This window comes from Haematobia irritans, chromosome 3 (assembly GCF_050003625.1).
Source record: "Haematobia irritans isolate KBUSLIRL chromosome 3, ASM5000362v1, whole genome shotgun sequence".
In the NCBI taxonomy this organism is placed as follows: domain Eukaryota; kingdom Metazoa; phylum Arthropoda; class Insecta; order Diptera; family Muscidae; genus Haematobia; species Haematobia irritans.
In genome coordinates, this window is record NC_134399.1 from 11,013,762 (window position 1) to 11,035,088 (window position 21,327).

Sequence of the window (21,327 nt, forward strand, 5' to 3'; positions counted from 1 at the left end):
TATAGTAATAAAATTTTGAGAAAATTTTCTATAGAAATAAATTTTTGAGAAAATTTTTTTATAGAAATAAAATTTTGACAAAATTTTCTATAGAAATAAAATTTTGACAAAATTTTCTATAGCAACAAAATTTTGACAAAATTTTCTATAGAAATAAAATTTTGACAAAATTTTCTATAGAAATAAAATTTTGACAAAATTTTCTATAGAAATAAAGTTTTGACAAAACTTTCTATAGAATTAAAATTTTGACAAAATTTTCTATAGTAATAAAATTTTAAGAAAATTTTCTATAGAAATAAAATTGTGAGAAAATTTTCTATAGAAATAAAATTTTCACAAAATTTTCTATAGAAATAAAATGTTGAGAAAATTTTCTATAGAAATAAAATTTTGAGAAAATTTTTTATAGAAATAAAATTTTGAGAAAATTTTCTATACAAATAAAATTTTCACAAAATTTTCTATAGAAATAAAATTGTGAGAAAATTTTCTATAGAAATAAAATTTTAACAAAATTTTCTATAGAAATAAAATTTTGACAAAATTTTCTATAGAAATAAAATTTTGACAAAATTTTCTATAGAAATAAAATTTTGACAAAATTTTCTATATAAATAAAGTTTTGACCAAATTTTCTAAAGAAATGAAATTTTAACAAAATTTTCTATAGAAATAAAATTTTGACAACATTTTCTATAGAAATAAAATATTGACAAAGTTGTCTATAGAAATAAAATTTTTGAGAAAATTGTCTATAGAAATAAAATTTTGACAAAATTTTCTATAGAAATAAAATTTTAACAAAATTTTCTATAGAAATAAAATTTTGACAAAATTTTCTATAGAAATAAATTTTTGACAAAATTTTCTGTGGAAATAAAATTTTGACAAAATTTTCTATAGAAATAAAATTTTAACAAAATTTTCTATGGAAATAAAATTTTGACAAAATTTCCTATAGAAATAAAATTTTGATAAAATTTTATATAGAAATAAAATTTTAACAAAATTTTCTATAGAAATAAAATTTTGAGAAAATTGTCTATAGAAATAAAATTTTGACAAAAATTTCTATGGAAATAAAATTTTGACAACATTTTCTATAGAAATACAATTTTGACAAAATTTTATATAGAAATAAAATTTTGACAAAATGGAAGTTTGCTCCACTCACAATAGTACTTTGTTGTGAATAACTTTTTTTAGAAACAAAATTTTGACAAAATTTTCTATAGAAATAAAATTTTAACAAAATTTTCTATAGAAATAAAATTTTGAGAACATTGTCTATAGAAATAAAATTTTAACAAAATTTCCTATAGACATAAATTTTTAACAAAATTTTCTATAGAAATAAAATTTTGTCAATATTTTCTATAGAAATAAAATTTTGACAAAGTTGTCTATAGAAACAAAATTTTAACAAAATTTTCTATAGAAATAAAATTTTGACAAAATTTTCTATAGAAATAAAATTTTGACAAAATTTTCTGTGGAAATAAAATTTTGACAAAATTTTCTATAGAAAAAAAATTTTAACAAAATTTTCTATGGAAATAAAATTTTGACAAAATTTCCTATAGAAATAAAATTTTGACAAAATTTTCTATAGAAATAAAATTTTAACAAAATTTTCTATAGAAATAAAATTTTGAGAAAATTGTCTATAGAAATAAAATTTTAACAAAATTTACTATGGAAATAAAATTTTGACAAAATTTCCTATAGAAATAAAATTTTGACAAGATTTTCTATAGAAATAAAATTTTAACAAAATTTTCTATAGAAATAAAATTTTGAGAACATTGTCTATAGAAATAAAATTTTAACAAAATTTCCTATAGACATAAAATTTTAACAAAATTTTCTATAGAAATAAAATTTTGTCAATATTTTCTATAGAAATAAAATTTTGACAAAGTTGTCTATAGAAACAAAATTTTAACAAAATTTTCTATAGAAATAAAATTTTAACAAAATTTTCTGTAGACATAAAATTTTAACAAAATTTCTATAGAAATAAAATTTTGTCAATATTTTCTATAGAAATAAAATTTTGACAAAGTTGTCTATAGAAATAAAATTTTGACAAAATTTTCTATAGAAATAAAATTTTGACAAAATTTTCTATAGAAACAAAATTTTGACAAAATTTTCTATAGAAAAAAAATTTTAACAAAATTTTCTATAGAAATAAAATTTTGAGAAAATTGTCTATAGAAATAAAATTTTAACAAAATTTTCTATGGAAATAAAATTTTGACAAAATTTTATATAGAAATATAATTTTGACAAAATTATATATAGAAATAAAATTTTGACAAAATGGAAGTTTGCTTACAATACAATACAAATACATCAATAGGTCATCAAGGCTATATTTATGATTTTCTTTAAGATTATAGATGAATTTAGATTAATTTTTATATATAAATAAATAAAATAGTTTTTTTTTATTTTTCATATATTAATATTTAAATCAATTGCTCTTAACATTTATTAAAAACAAATCGATCCTAACATTTCCTTATTGCCAAGCCTATAAATATTTTTTTGCCATATTTATGATTTTCTATTTTTATAGACGTATTATTATAAACATTTGCCATAATTTTCCCTACACTTTCTTCATCTTGATCCATGGAGAGAGAGATGATTAATAATGTATGGTATATTGCCATTATCTAACCAATAAGAAATCATTTTAATCAAATAAGACTGTGGGAGGGGGATAAAACAAATCAAACAATGAGAAGACATCCGTTGGGCCATAAATTTTACTTCTCACACCTCTGACTTATCTAAGAGAAATATGACGAAAGAGAATATGTATGGACAAATAATTTAAGAGATTATATTGAAGAGCCGATGATGATGTGGGGCAACCAATCAAACATCCAACAAGCGATAGCAAAAAAAAAAACAGACACACACACAGAATGGGGGATATGACGTGCGAATGTTTATTCATTGCCTTGTGGTGGTGCACACATGTGACTGAAGGAAAACTCGTAATGGTACTATTGTACTTTTTTAATCGAATTTTAAAAATTTTAAAATTTACTATAAGAGGTTAATAAATTCATACAATTTATAAATTGTGCCAAAAAATATTTGGTACAATTTTGCCGTTTATACTTTGAACAAATGAGCAGTGTTTTTGGCAGTACCGATATCACAAAAATAATTAAATGTTTTTCGACAAATTATTAGATATTATTATTAGATATTATTGGTTTTTTCACATGTTAAAGAAAATTTTGTGGTTTGAAGAAAAAATTGGACTTCAAATTGAAAGAATGTGTTTAGTACCATACGAAGTTCAAGATGGGCGCATTTGTAGTAAAATTTACAAATTTAAAGAAATAATGAATTATTTTGTGAGAAGTACGAATTTAGTAAATCTATATGATTTATTTGTGTATAATATTTTCCCATTTTTTAGTTCATTTAACTAAAAGTAAAGAAGAAAATCATTGGCGCCAAATAATGACCACTTTAACCGTACGATAATCGTACGAAAATTTTCTTCTGTATTAGTTCATATTTTTCTCTTGAAACATGTTTGAGGTGATCATATTCCTTATCTGGCCATATCTTACGTGATTTTTTTAAACGCGGCACTATTCTAATTGTCCAAAAGTACGTTTTGCAAAAAAATCTCATCACTGGTGGGGCTGTTGCCTCCTTTGGAATAGAGGAGAAAGAGAACAAACGAAACTATCCGGTATAAAGACATAAAACACTAACCTCCTGCCATTGCTCCGTTGCTCAGTAGAGTAGTTCACCAATGCTGTATTCTTGGGTATCTTTGTCAAAGAGCACTATGGAGCAATTTAGTTTAGTTTAGTACGTCATGTTTTGCGGTTGATTCAGTTTTCCGTTAACGTATCAACAACATACACTCAAAGAAAAATTAATAACCAAAAACAAAAGAAAGAGGAACAACGCAAAATAAATATTAAACAAATTTAAAAACAAGTGAAAAAAAGAAATTTTTGCAATAATAATACCAATAAAAAGAGAAGTGTTTAACAAACTAAAACAAAAATATACATCTGTTACTCAAAACAAACTTAGCCCATCGAAATAATTGTGATGATTATGATGATTTGTGACTATTACGCCGTCGTTTTTGCACACTTTTTGGTGTAGTTCGGGAATGTCACACTTGTACCGTTAGATAGGTACTTAAATACAAGTAACAGGCGACAAGATATGTGTGTTGATATGGCAGTTGAATTACAGTGAATTACAAATACTAACTTCAATATCGATCAAAGCAAAAGGCGTCTGGAATTTATAAAAGAAATCAAATAAACTAAATAGAATAATACAATAACAACAACAACAACAACAACAAGTAATAACAAAACTAAATAGTACCATAGGAATTTGCTATCGTTCACATCGATATCGTCTCGCCGAGAACGTTGCGGTGGGCGACTTTATAATAGTAACAACAACAATATCAACAATAACACCAGCAGCTAGCTTACGTCGTCGACAATATCAACATTAGCAACAACAATATCCCATACGAGCAGCATACATAGTTGCAATCGGTTAATTCTTCATATTTCCTCGTATATCTTTTGGTGTGTATGTGTGTTTGACTGAGAGAGTGAGAGAGAGAGTTTTTGCTACTCATAAACCGACCCCACTGCTGCCGCTTATTTATATTTGATTAGTTAGTAGTGGAGTATTGGTGGCGTCTATATTCCTCGTAGTGTTTTGTTATGCCTTGTGCAAACCATAGCTAAAATGAGACATGGGAAGGGCCTCTGAAGTCTAACATTTACGATATATTAGGTTTCACATATACTATGTTCACAAGCTACAGAAATCTTCGTAGTTTGAAGGAAAAAATCGGAGTTAAAAATTGCAAAAATGTCTTTCGAACCATACGTTCACCACGATTGCCACAGTTGGTAGAATTCTACCAAAAATGATAGATTTTTTACTGTTTGGTAGAATTCTTGATGTTATAAACTAAATAAAATTTTGACAAAATTTTCTATAGAAATAAAATTTTAATAAAATTTTCTATAGAAAGAAAATTTTAAGAAAATTTCTATAGAAATAAAATGTTGACAAAATTTTCTACAGAAATAAAATTTTGACAAAATTTTCTACAAAAATAAAATTTTAACACAATTTTCTATAGAAATAAAATGTTGACAACATTTTCTATAGAAATAAATAATAATGAATAAGTAATTTCTCCCAATTTCTATAGAAATTAAATTTTGACCAACTATTCTATAGAAAAAAGATTTTGGCAAAATTTTATTTCTATAGAAATAAAATTTTGGCAAAATTTTCTACAGAAATAAAATTTTGACAAATTTTTTACAGAATTAAAATTTTGACAAAATTTTTACAGAAATAAAATATTGATAACGTTTTCTATAGAAATAAGGGTTAAAAAAAAATTACAAAATTTTCTATAGAAATAAAATTATGACAAAATAATTTCTCCCAATTTCTATAGAAATTAAAATTTTGACCAACTTTTCTATAGAAATAAAATTTAGGCAAAATTTTCTACAGAAATAAAATTTTGACAAATTTATTACAGAAATAAAATATTGTAAACATTTTCTATAGAAATAAGGTTTTAAAAAAAAAAAATTCTAGAGAAATAAAATTATGACAAAATAATTTCTACTAATTTCCATAGAAATGAAGTTTTGACCAACTTTTCGATAGAAATAAAATTTTGCCAAAATTTTCTATAGAAATAAAATTTTGCCAAAATTTTCTATAGAAATAAAATTTTGGCAAAATTTTCTATACAAATAAAATTTTGGCAAAATTTTCTACAGAAATAAAATTTTGAAAAAATTTTTACTGAAATAAAATATTGAGAACATTTTCTATAGAAATAAAGTTTTGAAAAAAAATTCTATAAAAATAAAATTTTGACCAAATTTTCTATAAAAATAAAATTTTTACAAAATTTTCTATAAAAATAAAAATTTGACAAAATTTTCTATAGAACTAAAATTATGACAAAATAAATTCTCCTAAATTCCATAGAAATGAAACTTTGACCAACTTTTCGATAGAAATAAAATTTTGACAAAATTCTCTATGGAAATAAAATTTTGACAATATGTTCTACAGCAATACAATTTTGGCAAAATTTCTTCTAATTTTGGTAGATTATTTTTGGCTCGAGTGGCAACCGTGGATTTTACTCGTGTATAATTTCCCCTATTTTATATTTTTTACTAAAAATACTGTTTGGTAGGTTGGTAGAATCTTTGATGTTTTGTTCGATTTTGTACAATATTTCTAACTAAGATAAAATTTTCTATAGAAATAAAATTTTGACAAAATTTTCTAAAGAAATAAAATGTTGGCAAAATTTTCTATAAAAATAAACTTTTGGCAAAATTTTCTACAGAAATAAAATTTTGGCAAAATTTTTACAGAAATAAAATATTGATAACATTTTCTATAGAAATAAATATAAAAATAAAATTTTGACAAAATGTTCTATAAAAGTAAAATTTTGACAAAATTTTCTATGGAAATAAAAGTTTGACAACATAATTTTTTTCTAATTTCCATAGAAATGAAATTTTGACCAAATTTTCAATAGAAATAAAATGTTGCCAAAATTTTCTGTAGAAATAAAATTTTGACAAAATAATTTCTCCTAATTTTGATAGATTATTTTTGGCTCGTGTGGCAACCGTAGATTCCAATCGTGTATAATTTCCCCTACTTTATTTTTTTTTACTAAATATACTGTTTGGTAGATTGGTAGAATTTTTGATGTTTTGTTAGATTTTGACAATATTTCTAAGTGAGACAAATTTTCTATAGAAATAAAATTTTCGATAGAATTAAAATTTTGACAAAATTTTCTATACAAATAAAATTTTGACAAAATTATCTATAGAAATAAAATTTTGACAATATTTTCTAAAGAAATAAAATTTTGATCAAATTTTCTATGGTAATACAATTTTGACAAAATTTTCTATAGAAACAAAATTTTGATAAAATGTCCTAAAGAAATAAAATTTTTACAAAATTTTCTATAGAAATAAAATTATGACATAATAATTGCTCCTAATTTCCATAGAAATGAAATTTTGATCAACTTTTCGATAGAAATAAAATTTTGACAAAATTTTCTATAGAAATACAATTTTGCCAAAATTTTCTATAGGAATACAATTTTGACAAAATTTTTTTATGGAAATAAAATTTTGACAAAATAATTTCTCCTAATTTTGATCGATTATTTTTGGCTCGAGTGGCAACCGTGGATTTCAATCGTGTATAATTTCCCACTGGTGGGGCTCGCATTATTTCATATTTATTTGATTATCCATATAATAGACCTACACGCACTCCCGATCTCAACAATGGTTGGATGACGATATTTTTAAAACCTAGCCGATCAAATCAATACCACCCAAAATTACTTTCTCCAGCCCTCCCATAAATGTGCACAATCATTAAATATTCTCTTTGTTGTGTTTAGAGTGTTTTTAAGTTTGCTCTCTTTTTCCGCTATATCTATACGTTTTTCTAGTTGATGTATTTAGTTGAATGTCCCGCCGTCGCCGCCGCCGTCATCAGTGTGTTGTTGTCGTTACTGCCCAAACCTCTGTAATATTTGACCTACTTTATTGCCTACTGTCGTTGTCTACTATATTTGCTACGTTTACTTATTTAGTTGGTTAGTTTTTTTTTTTATTGTATTCATATGTTCTGTTCACTCCTAAGTTTTTGAAATTGTTTTTGGTGAATGTATCTGTGTGTGTGTGTTTTTCTTATTTTCTCTCATATATTTCATTTTTTTTTTAATATTATTAAATGCTGCGCCCGTATGGCTTATTGGTTGTTGACTGAGTTGCTATTTCGCTGCTGCTTCTACTGATGTGTGTATATTGTGTTAATCAATTTAGCGTTTAGTTTTTTTTTTTGTCTTGCCTCTCTTCAAGCAATATTGTATAATGGCAATATATATTTATATTTTTTTTTGTAACATACAATTGCTGAGAAGTGTGACCACAGGCAGTGACGCAGAGCAGAGGGGAATAACAACAGCAAGAACTATGAGAAAATAATCACGATGATGATAATAACGGCGTCGCGAGTCAGTGTCGGTCTCGACTATGACGGCGACTAGTCAAGTCAGTCACTCAATAGGCACTCAATGATTGTAGGAGAGGAGAGAAACGTGATCATTTTGCAATAAAAGCAATTAAAATTTATTCTAATTAACGGAAGTAATGATAGTGAATGGGAGAAAGGCAGGAAGGAAACAAAAATGACTTTAGAGCAAACCGTTATTGCTGCACTCGCATTTGTGAGAGTGCATAAAAAATGTGGCTTATTATTATGCTCACCCAAAGAACCGGAAATGGATGTGGTCAATGGTCAGTTGAACTTTGATATTACAAGAAAGATAGGCAGTAATAAAATGAAACCACGATAGATTTCATTTGGTTCATGAACATTCATATAGCATTTTTTTTATATGTATATAATTTTTTTTAAAGACTAGGATATTTATGTTAAAATACGCCTGCCCTAATTATCGTATTTATTTTAATGTTAATATTTGCTTCTTTATCGCAAAACATTCCTGGTATTAGAAAATATTCATGAGTCGATAATTAACACTAACGAACTTTCAATTACTTTTCTTAGGTATGGGCGAGTACACACCGGGCAATAGAAAAGATAGAGGCCAAAATGCGTAAAGTAAAAATGGGATAAAAAAGAGGAGGCCCTGTGAAAAAAAAATTGACAGTAGCTAAATTTTTCCCTTAAACTAAAAAACAAAACTCTTAATTTTAAGAGAAAATGGTATCCCAATAAATTTTTCATATTCTCCCTCTCTCGCTCTCTGCCTGTTTCTCTCGATATACATAGATAAAAACATATTAAGAGATATTGTGCCGGTCACAGTGAGACCTATAGCATGGTGTTAGAAAAAAAAACTTAATTAACTTATGGAAAATATTTAATTGATCAATGGATATATTTTCAGAGCTGCTATGAATATTTTAAATATTTAATAAAGCAAATAAAAATTGAAAAAAAATGCATTTAAGTGAATTATTAGCTAATGGATGATTAAAAACATTATACAAAAATTAAACATAAAACATAAATGAACTGTATCAAAAAAACAAAAATAATAATAATAATAACTACCCAAATAAACAAAAATAAATAATTAATGAATCAATTAAATGAATGAAAAAAAGAATCTACAAATATATCCACAATAATATCGTTTACTGTATTAAACCCTTTTTTAAAGAAACCAAAGTGCCAAAAGAATTTTGTATTTTTTTTTATAAAAAATAAAAGTGAAACACATGTTTCCTCTGATGTCTATATAGTGAACTTGGCTTATTAAAAATTAAAAAAAAAAATAGATCTGCACTTGTTATTTATAAAATCAAATGTTCAATATGTCACGCTATCAACATACACGGTGAGTTTTAAATATTCTAGGGGGTTTTAACGATTTTTTTTTAAATAAAATAACGTTTTTTGGGTCATTTGTTTTATTAGGGTCCAAATTACAACGCTATTGGGGGGGATATAAAGGCAATAAAAGGCCTGTTTTCTTTTAGTAATAAATGCAAAATTTGTATGAGCTATCCAGAGCATCGGTGATCTATACGGAACAACTCAGTATAGTCATTCACAATAGTATAGTGATTCGTAAAATTATTCACAATAGCCTTTTATTGTGATTAAAATCAAATAAGATGATTGGTAGATTTTGCTAACTATGTTATTCCTCTCCAAATTAAATTAAATTTTCTATATCAAATTTTGATAAAATTTTCTATAGAAATAAAATTTTCACAAAATTTACTATAGAAATAAAATTTTGACAAAATTTACTATAGAAATAAAATTTTGACAAAATTTTCTATAAAAATAAAATTTTGACAAAATTTTCTATAGAAATAAAAGTTTGACAAAATTTTCTAAAGAAATAAAATTTTTAAAATCGATGTAAAAGAAATAAAATTTTGACAAAAATTTTTTATAGAAATAAAATTTTTACAAAAATTTTTTAGAATTAAAATTTTGACAAAATTTTCTATTGAAATAAAATTTTGACAACATTTTCTATAGAAATTAAATTTTGAAAAAAAAAAATTCTATAGAAACAAAATTTTGACAAAATTTTCTCTAGAAATAAAATGTTGGCAAATTTTTCTATAGAAATAATATTTTAATAAAATTTTCTATATAAATAAAATTTTGACAAAATTTTCTAAAGAAATAAAATATTGACAAAATTTTCAATATAAATAAAATTTTGACAAAATTTTCTAAAGAAATAAAATTTTGACAAAATGTTCTATAGAAATAAAATTTTGATAAAATTTTCTCTAGAAAAAATTTTTTGACAAAATTTTCTATAGACATAAAATTTTTGAAATCGATGATTTGACAGTGGCAAAGAATAAGATTTACAGAGATTTATTTAGGCATAATCCTTTTTTCGGAAGGTTCAAGTTTGGTTCACTTTGGGTTTAGTGAACTACCCGAATTCTGATAAATGGTTGATAGTTTTGCTGCAAGTAGAGGATGGTGATGAAGAATGTGGTAATTCCGAAACGTGCGTCCACCCAACCATCTTGCAGTCTATAGGGCTTTGCCCAAACAAATTTGACAAACATTATTTTCCTCTGTTGGTTAAGCTATTCTTGTAGTTTAGTCAACGCAATGGTTTTAAAGCTGAGATCGAAGCAACAAATATGAAAAAAAATTTTTGAAAAAAATTTTCTATAGAAATAAAATTTTTACAAAATTTTCATTAGAAATAAAATTTTGACAAAATTTTCTATAGAAATAAATTTTTGACAACATTTTCTATCGAAATAAAATTTCGACAAAATTTTCTATGGAAATAAAATTTTGAAAAATTTTTTTATAGAAATACAATTTTGAGAAAATTTTGTATAACAATAAAATTTTGATAACATTTTCTATAGAAATAGAATTGTGACAAAATTTTCTATACAAATAAAACTTTGACAAAATTTTCTATAGAAATAAAATTTTTACAAAAATTTTTTATAGAAATAAAATTTTTACAAAATTTTCTATAGAAATAAAATGTTGACAAAATTTTCTATAGAAAAAAAAATTTACAAAATTTTATATAGAAATAAAATATTGAGAAAATTTGGTATAACAATAAAATTTTGATAACATTTTCTATAGAAATCGAATTGTGGTAAAATTTTCTATAGAAATAAAACTTTGACAAAAATTTTTTATGGAAATAAAATTTTTACAAAAATTTTTTATAGAAATAAAATTTTTACATAATTTTCTAAAGAAATAAAATTTTGAGAAATTTTTGTATAACAATAAAATTTTGATAACATTTTCTATAGAAATCGAATTTTGACAACATTTTCTATAGAAATAAAATTTTGACAAATTTTTTTTATGGAAATAAGAGTTTGACAAAATTGTCTATAGAAATACAATTTTGACAACAATTTCTATAGAAATACATTTTTGACAAAATTTTCTATAGAAATAAAATTTTGATAAAATTTACGATAGGAATAAAATGTTGACAAAATTTTCTATAGAAATGAATTTTTGACAAAATTTTCTATAGAAATAAAATTTTGACAAAATTTTCTCTAGAAGTAAAATTTAGATAAAATTTTCTATGGAAATAAAATTTTTAAAAAATTTTCTATAGAAATACAATTTTGAGAAAATTTTGTATAACACTAAAATTTTGATAACATTTTCTATAGAAATCGAATTTTGACAAAATTTTCTATAGAAAAAAATTTTTAATAGAAATAAAATTTTTACAAAATTTTCTATAGAAATAAAATGTTGACAAAATTTTCTATAGAAAAAAAAATTTTACAATATTATATAAAAAAATAAAATATTGAGAAAATTTGGTATAACAATAAAATTTTGATAACATTTTCTATAGAAAACGAATTGTGACAAAATTTTCTATAGAAATAAAACTTTAACAAAATTTTTTATGGAAATAAGAGTTTGAAAAAATTGTCTATAGAAATACAATTTTGACAACAATTCCTATAGAAATAAATTTTTGACAAAATTTTCTATAGAAATAAAATTTTGATAAAATTTGCGATAGGAATAAAATTTTGATAAAATTTTCTACAGAAATAAATTTTTGACAAAATTTTCTATAGAAATAAAATTTTGATAAAATTTGCGATAGGAATAAAATGTTGACAAAATTTTCTATAGAAATGAATTTTTGACAAAATTTTCGATAAAAATAAAATTTTGACAAAATTTTCTCTAGAAGTAAAATTTATATAAAATTTTCTATGGAAATAAAATTTTTAAAAAATTTTCTATAGAAATACAACTTTGAGAAAATTTTGTATAACACTAAAATTTTGATAACATTTTCTATAGAAATCGAATTTTGACAAAATTTTCTATAGAAATAAAATTTTGACAAAAATGTTTTATAGAAATAAAATTTTTACATAATGTTGACAAAATTTAGAAATAAAATTTTGAAAAATTTTTTATAGAAATAGAATTTTGACAAAATTTTCTATAGAAATAAATTTTTGACAATATTTTCTATCGAAATAAAATTTCGACAAAATTTTCTATGGAAATAAAATTTTGAAAAATTTTTTTTGATAACATTTTCTATAGAAATCGAATTTTGACAACATTTTCTATAGAAATAAAATTTTGACAAATTTTTTTATGGAAATAAGAGTTTGACAAAATTGTCTATAGAAATACAATTTTGACAAAAATTTCTATAGAAATAAATTTTTGACAAAATTTTCTATAGAAATAAAATTTTGATAAAATTTGCGATAGGAATAAAATGTTGACAAAATTTTCTATAGAAATGAATTTTTGACAAAATTTTCTATAGAAATAAAATTTTGACAAAATTTTCTCTAGAAGTAAAATTTAGATAAAATTTTCTATGGAAATAAAATTTTTAAAAAATGTTCTATAGAAATACAATTTTGAGAAAATTTTGTATAACACTAAAATTTTGATAACATTTTCTATAGAAATCGAATTTTGACAAAATTTTCTATAGAAATAAAATTTTGACAAAAATGTTTTATAGAAATAAAATTTTTACAAAATTTAGAAATAAAATTTTGAAAAATTTTTTATAGAAATAGAATTTCCTTTAGAAATAAAATTTTGACAAAATTTCCTATAGAAATAAAAATTTGATAAAATTTTTTATAGAAATAAAAATTTGACAAAATTTTCTTTAGAAATAAGTTTGACAAAATTTTCTATAGAAATAAAATTTTGTAAAAAATTTTTATGGAGATAAAACTTGACAAAATTGTCTATAGAAATACAATTTTGACAAAAATTTCTATAGAAATAAATTTTTGACAAAGTTTTCTATACAAATAAAATTTTGACCAAATTTGCGATAGAAATAAATTTTTGATAAAAATTTTTATAGAAATAAAATTTGGATAAAATTTTCTATAGAAATTGGTTGTAAATTTTCTTCCCAAAATTAGAGCTCTGGTGACGGTTCTTGTCACGGGAAAATGCCCACTTGATCATTATATGACTATTATATCTACTATTTTCTGTCAATATATGTTAGTTGGGGTCAATAAACACATTTCTGCTGTCATCGCTATATTCACACAGAACCATAAATTATTGTACATTCTCCATGTGATTTTTGTTAGTTCTTTTTTATAGTTTATCAGCAAGTTCTCAAAAATAAAATGTTAATCTCTCTTTTTTACTGATAGCGGTGATTTTGTTTCATTTACTTATATTCTTCCATTTTCTAAACAAAAACTTTAAAAAAAATTTTAGGTCTGTGTCTAACTTGCCATACAACACCTAAAGATAAAAAAGTGTGAGTTTTGTTCAATACTGAGAGAATATAGGCATTATTTATTTTCTTCTTTAAAAACAATTGAAATGTAGTGTTCGATTTGGTATATTCAGCGGACATTATTAGACAAAAAAAAAATTATTGTAAATACTTATGTCCATTCACAATAACTAATTGCAGAACTGCCATATTAGCCATGATTTGTTATCAATGACATTTATTTATAGTTGCTTTTTATCTCACGTAAATTCTCGTAACAAATTGAGAGCATTTTTCATATTAAATTGGGAATGAACTGCTTCATCAGCATAAATTCCAAGGGCCCTATATTTGGCTTGCCCTTACATTATTAGAAGTCTTTAATTTTTTTTTAAATTAATTTCAATTTTGGGAAATAGTTGCTAATGAATTGAATTCTACTGTTGAGAGTAACATCTGCAATTTGCAACAATTTCTCAAATTAAAACCTAAGCTAATTCTTTGAAAAAAAAAAAATGTTTGAAGCAGTATTGAATTTAAGCTTGCATTAGAATATCATATAAAACCTAGAAAATATATTTTTCGCATACACAAATTAGTTTTTAAGGTTCCCATAAACAATAAAAAACGTTTCTTATTGCTAATACATTTGTAAGAAAAACAAAATGCATTACTCAAATTTCTAGCATTATCTTCCAAATTCTAAGAACTAGAATTGACAAAAAAAAAATATACATTCGTAAACAAAATTGTTCCCATTCCTTGATAAATGTTGTCTTATAGTATAAGTCAACATTCCTCCTAGAGTTTTCTGCTGATTATGCTGGAAAATGATTGTTTTCAAACTATCGTCTTGGGCATCCATACAATTTGTCTTCAATGTATGACATATTTCCTTGTACTCATGGGTGGCGGTTTCTTCAGGCCTTCTAGTATGTCAGAAATGTCATGTATAGATGGACAAACGAAAAATTAATACGCTTTTGTTGCCCCCATATAGTTTGTCTAAGCATTTTTTTCTTGGTAGAATGGCAAAATGTGTTTTTTTCATGAATTGCCTATTTCGATAAGTAAGGAATGAGGAAATTAAGATGTACATATTTCCTCATTTCATACATACAATATCCATGCAGATTTTGATTATATATTTTTCTGTTATTGCCTGCGTAGCTATATTCCCCCAATGGAAATAAAATTTTGACAAAATTTTCTATAGAAATAAAATTTTGACAAAATTTTCTATAGAAATAAAATTTTGACAAAATTTTCTATAGAAATAAAATTTTTACATAATTTTCTATAAAAAAAAATGACAAAATTTTCTATAGAAATAAAATTTTAATAAAATTTTCTATAGAAATAAAATTTTAATAAAATTTTCTATAGAAATAAAATTTTAATAAAATTTTCTATAGAAATAAAATTTTAATAAAATTTTCTATAGAAATAAAATTTTGACAAAATTCTGCAAAAATTAAATTTTGACAAAATGGTCTATAGAAATAACAATTCCGACAAAAATTTTCTATAGAAAAAAAAATTTGACAAAATTTTATTTGGAAATAAAATTTTGCGAAAATTTTCTATAGAAATAAAATTTTGACATAATTTTCTATAAAATAAAAAAATGACAAAATTTTCTATAGAAATAAAATTTTTGAGAAAATTTTCTATAAAAATAAAATTTTGACAAAATTTTCTAGAGAAATAAAATTTTGAAAAAATTTTCTGTAGGAATAAAATTTTACCAAAATTTTCTGTAGAAATAAAATTTTGACAAAATGGTTATAGAAATAATTCATTAGATATTTTTCTATTTTTGCCTGCGTAGCTATATTCCCCCAATGGAAATAAAATTTTGACAAAAATTTCTATAGAAATAAAATTTTGACAAAATTTTCTATAGAAATAAAATTTTGACAAAATTTTCTATAGAAATAAAATTTTGACAAAATTTTCTATAGAAATAAAATTCCGCGACAATTTTCTATAGAAATAAAATTTTGACAAAATGGTCTATATAATATCAATTATAACAATATTTTCTATAGAAATAAAATTTTTGAGAAAATTATCTATTGAAATAAAATTTTGACCAAATTAACTATAAATAAAAAAATACAATTTCTATAGAAATAAAATTTTTGAGAAAATTTTCTATAAAATTTTGACAAAATTTTCTAGAGAAATAAAATTTGACAAAATTTTCTATGGAAATAACATTTTAACAAAATTTTCTATAGAAATAAAATTTTGATAACATTTTCTATAGAAATAAAATTTTGACAAAATTTTCTGTAGAAATAAAATTTTTACAAAATGGTCTATAGAAAAAAAAGTTTGACAAAATTTTCTATAGAAATAGAATTTTTACAAAATTTTCTATAGAAATAGAATTTTTACAAAATTTTCTATAGAAATATAATTTTTACAAAATTTTCTATAGAAATAAAAGTTTGACAAAATTTTGTATAGAAATAACAGTTTGGCAAAATTTTCTATAGAAATAAAATGTTGACAAAATTTTCTATAGAAATAAAAATTTGACAAAATTTGCTATAGAAATAAAAGTTTGGCAAAATTTTCTATAAAATATAAAATGACATTTTCTATAGAAATAAAATTTTTGAGAAAATTTTCTTTAAAATTTTGACAAAAGTTTCTATAGAAATAAAAATTTTACACTTTTTTATAGAATTAAAATGTTAACAAAATTTTCTGTAGAAATAAAATTTTGACAAAAACTTCTATAGAAATAATATTTCGACAAAAATTTCTATAGAAATAAAATTTTGACAAAATGGTCTATAGAAATAACAATTATGGCAAAATTTTCTATAGAAATAGAATTTTACAAAATTTTCTATAGAAAAAAAAATTGACAAAATTTTATTTAGAAATAAAATTTTGCGAAAATTTTCTATAGAAATAAAATTTTGACATAGTTTTCTATAAAAATAAAATTTTGACAAATTTTTCTATAGAAATAAAATTTTTGAGAAAATTTTCTATAAAAATAAAATTTTGACAAAATTTTCTATAAAAATAAAATTTTGACAAAATTTTCTAGAGAAATAAAATGTTGACAAAATTTTCTAGAGAAATAAAATTTTGACAAAATTTTATATAGGAATAAAATATATAGAAATAACAATTTGGGAAAATTTTCTATACGAATAAAATATATAGAAATAAAATTTTGACAAAATTTACTACAGAAATAAAATTTTGATAAAATTTTCTATAGAAATAAAATTTTGATAAAATTTTCTATAGAAATAAAATTTTGACAAAATTTTCTATAGAAATAAAAATTTGACAAAATTTGCTATAGAAATAACAATTATGACAAAATTTTCTATAGAAATAGAATTTTTGAGAAAATTTTCTATAAAAATAAAATGTTGACAAAATTTTCTAGAAAATAAAATTTTCTATAGGAATAAAATATATAGAAATAAAATGTTGACAAAATTTTTTATAGAAATAAAATACATAGAAATAAAATTTTGACAAAATTTTCTAGAGAAATAAAATTTTGACAAAATTTTCTATAGAAATAAAATTTTGACAAAATTTTCTATAGAAATAAAATTTTTATAAAATTTTTTATAGAAATAACATTTTGACAAAATTTTCTATAGAAATAAAATATTGACAAAATGGTCTATAGAAATAAAATTTTGACAAAATGGTCTATAGAAATAACAATTATGACAAAATTTTCTATAGAAATAGAATTTTTACAAAATTTCCTATAGAAATAAGTTTGACAAAATTTTCTATAGAAATAAAAGTTTGGCAAAATTTTCCATAGGAATAAAATTGTGATAAAATTTTCTATAGAAATAACATTTTGACAAAATTTTCTATAGAAATAAAATTTTGACAAAATGGTCTGTAGAAATAACAATTCTGACAAAATTTTCTATAGAAATAGAATTTTTGAAAAAATTTTCTATAAAATAACATTTTCTAGAGAAATAAAATTTTGCCAAAATTTTCCATAGGAATAAAATATATAGAAATAAAATTTTTACAAAATTTTCTATAGAAATAAAATACATAGAAATAAAATTTTGACAAAATTTTCTAATGAAATAAAACTTTGACAAAATTTTCTATAGAAATAAAATTTTGACAAAATTTTCTGATGAAATAAAATTTTGACAAAATTTTCTAATGAAATAAAATTTTGACAAAATTTTCTATAGAAATAAAATTTTGAGAAAATTTTCTATAGAAATAAAATTTTGACAAAATTTTCTATAGAAATAAAATTTTGATAAAATTTTCTATAGAAATAAAATTTTGACAAAATTTTCTATAGAAATAAAATACATAGAAATAAATTTTTGACAAAATTTTCTAATGAAATAAAATTTTGACAAAATTTTCTATAGAAATAAAATTTTGATAACATTTTCTATAGAAATAACATTTTGACAAAATTTTCTATAGAAATAAAATTTGACAACATGGTCTATACAAATAGCAATTATGACAAAATTTTCTATAAAAATAGAATTTTTACAAAATTTTCTTTTGACTTTTCTATGGAAATAACATTTTGGAACAAAAATTTAGTTTTGTAGTTTTTTGGTAAACTTTTCTACCAATTTTGGCAGATTATTTTTGGCTGGAGTGGAAACCGCGATATTAGCTGGTAAATGGGTATTTAGACTGGAAAATTATGTGTGGAACGTCATTCGGTTGTGACTGCGTTAGATATGTTCTTCAAAAGTCAAATGTATTTTATTAACCCTGGACAGTCATCCTTCGTCAAAATGACGACGCATAATTTCATTTTCGATTTAAAATACATTTTGGTCGATTGGGAAATGATAAATTTAAGTTATACCAAAACAACCATTTTATGAATTTTTGTCTTATACTAATTAAAAACAAATTGAATAAGGAAATTAACTCAATTTTGCTTCTTATTTTTGCTCACGATGCAAATTATAGCGTCTTAAAAAAAACCGTAGTCAAAATGACGAAAGATGACGTTAGTGTACAAAAAATAAGGATGACTTTCCAGGGTTAAACCTAGAAGGTCAGTTAGAAATTGTAAATATCATTATCATATCTTAAGGAATTTTTATGCACCCAGAGAAGGAATATGATCACCCCATAAAAAAGCCGAAATGTGGACTATTTGTCTCACACATGACAAAATGTTATTATCGATAGACAAGCGAAATTTTCGTTACAGGTGCATGACAGTCTTCTGATCGTTAGAAAATCAAAATAGCTTCATTCACAATTCAGAAAACATATTTGGGAAACATTTAAAAAATTTTATTTGAAAACGTATTGAATTCAAACACATTTCAAAGGTTGATATAGGCTCCCTATTTTCTGGACATATTTGTTGACAACCAAATAAGATTGGTAACGCTACTCTCTCCAAAAACAAAATCACAAAAGATTGACTAATCGAGTAGGCTCTTCATAATAGTCACATAAATTATTACATTCTCATCGGCTGATCATGATCGTCACCCTATTCATATTAACCTCTGTGGGAATGGCAATTTGATTTTTATTTTTAATATTTATAAATGTATGTACACAAATCTTTTGCATAAGCCTTTCATTTTATTGTTCCTTTAGTGAGTGATTTTTCATCAGGCAAGTTATCGTTTTAAGTGGACACAGACATTTCAGTTTTGTTTTCGGGGTACCGGCAAAAAGATAAGAATAGGATGAAGAAGAAAAAAATATAAAGAAACAAATCCCCCGAAAAAAAACGAATTCATTCATAAATATTTTGTGTTGAGGTTAATGAGCGTAGTTGCTGGTGATATGAATGTTCGTTCGTGTTATGGGACGAGCACTGATGAATTTTTGCTCTTTCAACAAAACTCACTCTTTGTGCACATTAAAGAACTCACATGTCGATGTTTGTTTTGTTTACAAAGTGCAACAGATTTGGGTGATGTCTTGCTTTTATTTTGCCTCAGCCACCCCGATCGATTGTTTTGTTGTTGTTGTTGTTTTTAAGTAAAATCAACTCCACATCATGGCGCTATTAAAAAAACAAAAAATACTATACTCATTCAATGAGTCTTTATAGTTGTTTTTTTATTTTTTGGTGTATGTGTATGTTGGCTGTCCTGCAAGACCACATGCAACAGGCTGAATGTGCAATCAAAGGCAAATCTCTGTTGAGAGTGGGGGATATTATTGTTCGTTTTTTTTTATCTTTCACCAGAGATGCACTCTTTACATGTAAAGGGAAATATGGTACTGTAATACTTTTTGGTCATTCATTCATGGTTCTATATGTAAGAATTCTATAGAAATGTAATTTAATTTCAAATATCTGGAATGTCTTTTTACTGCCAAAACATACCAAAAATTTTACCAAATCTGTATTTGTCTTAATATATATGAATTAGGAGACATCATGCTTATAGCATAGCATACCTTTTCTTTAAGGAAATTTTGTTACTGTTTCATCACCGGTACCTTTTTGTAGATTGCATTTTCTTTTTGTCATCCCTGTTATGCATATGCCTCTTCACCACCTTCTTCCTTTGTATGATATTATTGCACTTTGGACATTTATCATTGACGACTGCAGACGATGGCGTCTTCGTTGTTGCTGTTTTTGGTCGGAATAGTGTCGCATGGGTGCGAGATATGTTGTTGTTTGCTTGCCCTTTTCAATATAAATATTTCATTGCTGTTTTTTTGCTGTGAATTTTTCTTGTAGTGCGAGTTGTGTAAATCTTTCTCCCTTTATGTTTCTCTCTCTCTCTCTCGCATGCTTGCTCTCTGTGCTTAATACACCCATACACCATAGATTTCCTGACTATTAGATTGTTTGTGTGTTTTTGTGAATGACTTTGGTGTATTAGTGTTGTTTTTGGTTTTACATTTTGGCGTCATCGACCCTATTTTTTAATTTTATAATCTGGACACCAAGTTTTGTGTGATTTGTATGGCTCTTCATCCGCTTTAGTGATTTTATTTTCTTTTTACTGTCACTTTTCTTAGTTTGTATGGTTGTAAGAAATTCCATTTTTATGAAAATCACTTATTTATATTTTTAAATACTTTTAGACGTATGATTGTTATATTTCTATATATAAATATTAATCATACGCTCTCAACTATCAACAGGCGATGCTGCGGCGGATTAAGTCGATTCATCTGTACTAAAATATAGCTGCCAATTAATGGAAATATATTGATTAAAATCTTAAAAATTTCGAATGCAACGCAGCAATGAATAAAAATAAATTTTAGTTGACAGATTGGTTGAACAATTAATCTCACAGGATACTTAATATGACTTTTAATCAGAGAATGAAGCCGCCGAGTCGCGCCGCCAGTTTTAGCGCCCCGGACCAGTTTTTGCCATTCGAAGCCGCCGCCGAATTTGTCGACTCATCTCGACTCAAAATTAGCCGCCAATTAATCAAAAATATGGTTTTAAATCAGAAAAAACTATTAATAGT

At 23.4% G+C, this 21,327-nt stretch overlaps 1 protein-coding gene and 1 long non-coding RNA gene across 7 annotated transcripts in view; both read left to right on the top strand.

Moving 5' to 3' along the window:
* The window catches only part of Imp (IGF-II mRNA-binding protein), a 91,103-nt gene that overhangs the window by 45,499 nt on the left and 24,277 nt on the right, over positions 1-21,327 (top strand). Inside the window, exon 1 of one of the 3 annotated variants that reach the window (XM_075299012.1) lies at positions 9,302-9,478. The exons of the other annotated variants lie outside the window; for them this stretch is intronic. Coding sequence (XP_075155127.1) covers positions 9,447-9,478 — 32 coding nt within the window. The 5' untranslated portion in view covers positions 9,302-9,446. Of the gene's footprint in view, positions 1-9,301; positions 9,479-21,327 lie in introns of those variants that run through there. 3 annotated transcript variants of the gene reach the window in all.
* On the top strand, positions 3,719-9,068 carry LOC142228556 (uncharacterized). 4 transcript variants are annotated; one of them, XR_012720206.1, is made up of 2 exons: positions 3,719-4,601; positions 9,026-9,068. It is a non-coding gene; the product is annotated as an uncharacterized LOC142228556 (long non-coding RNA). The 4 variants fall into 4 exon arrangements; XR_012720208.1 differs by having other exon boundaries at positions 3,719-4,459; XR_012720207.1 differs by having other exon boundaries at positions 3,719-4,441.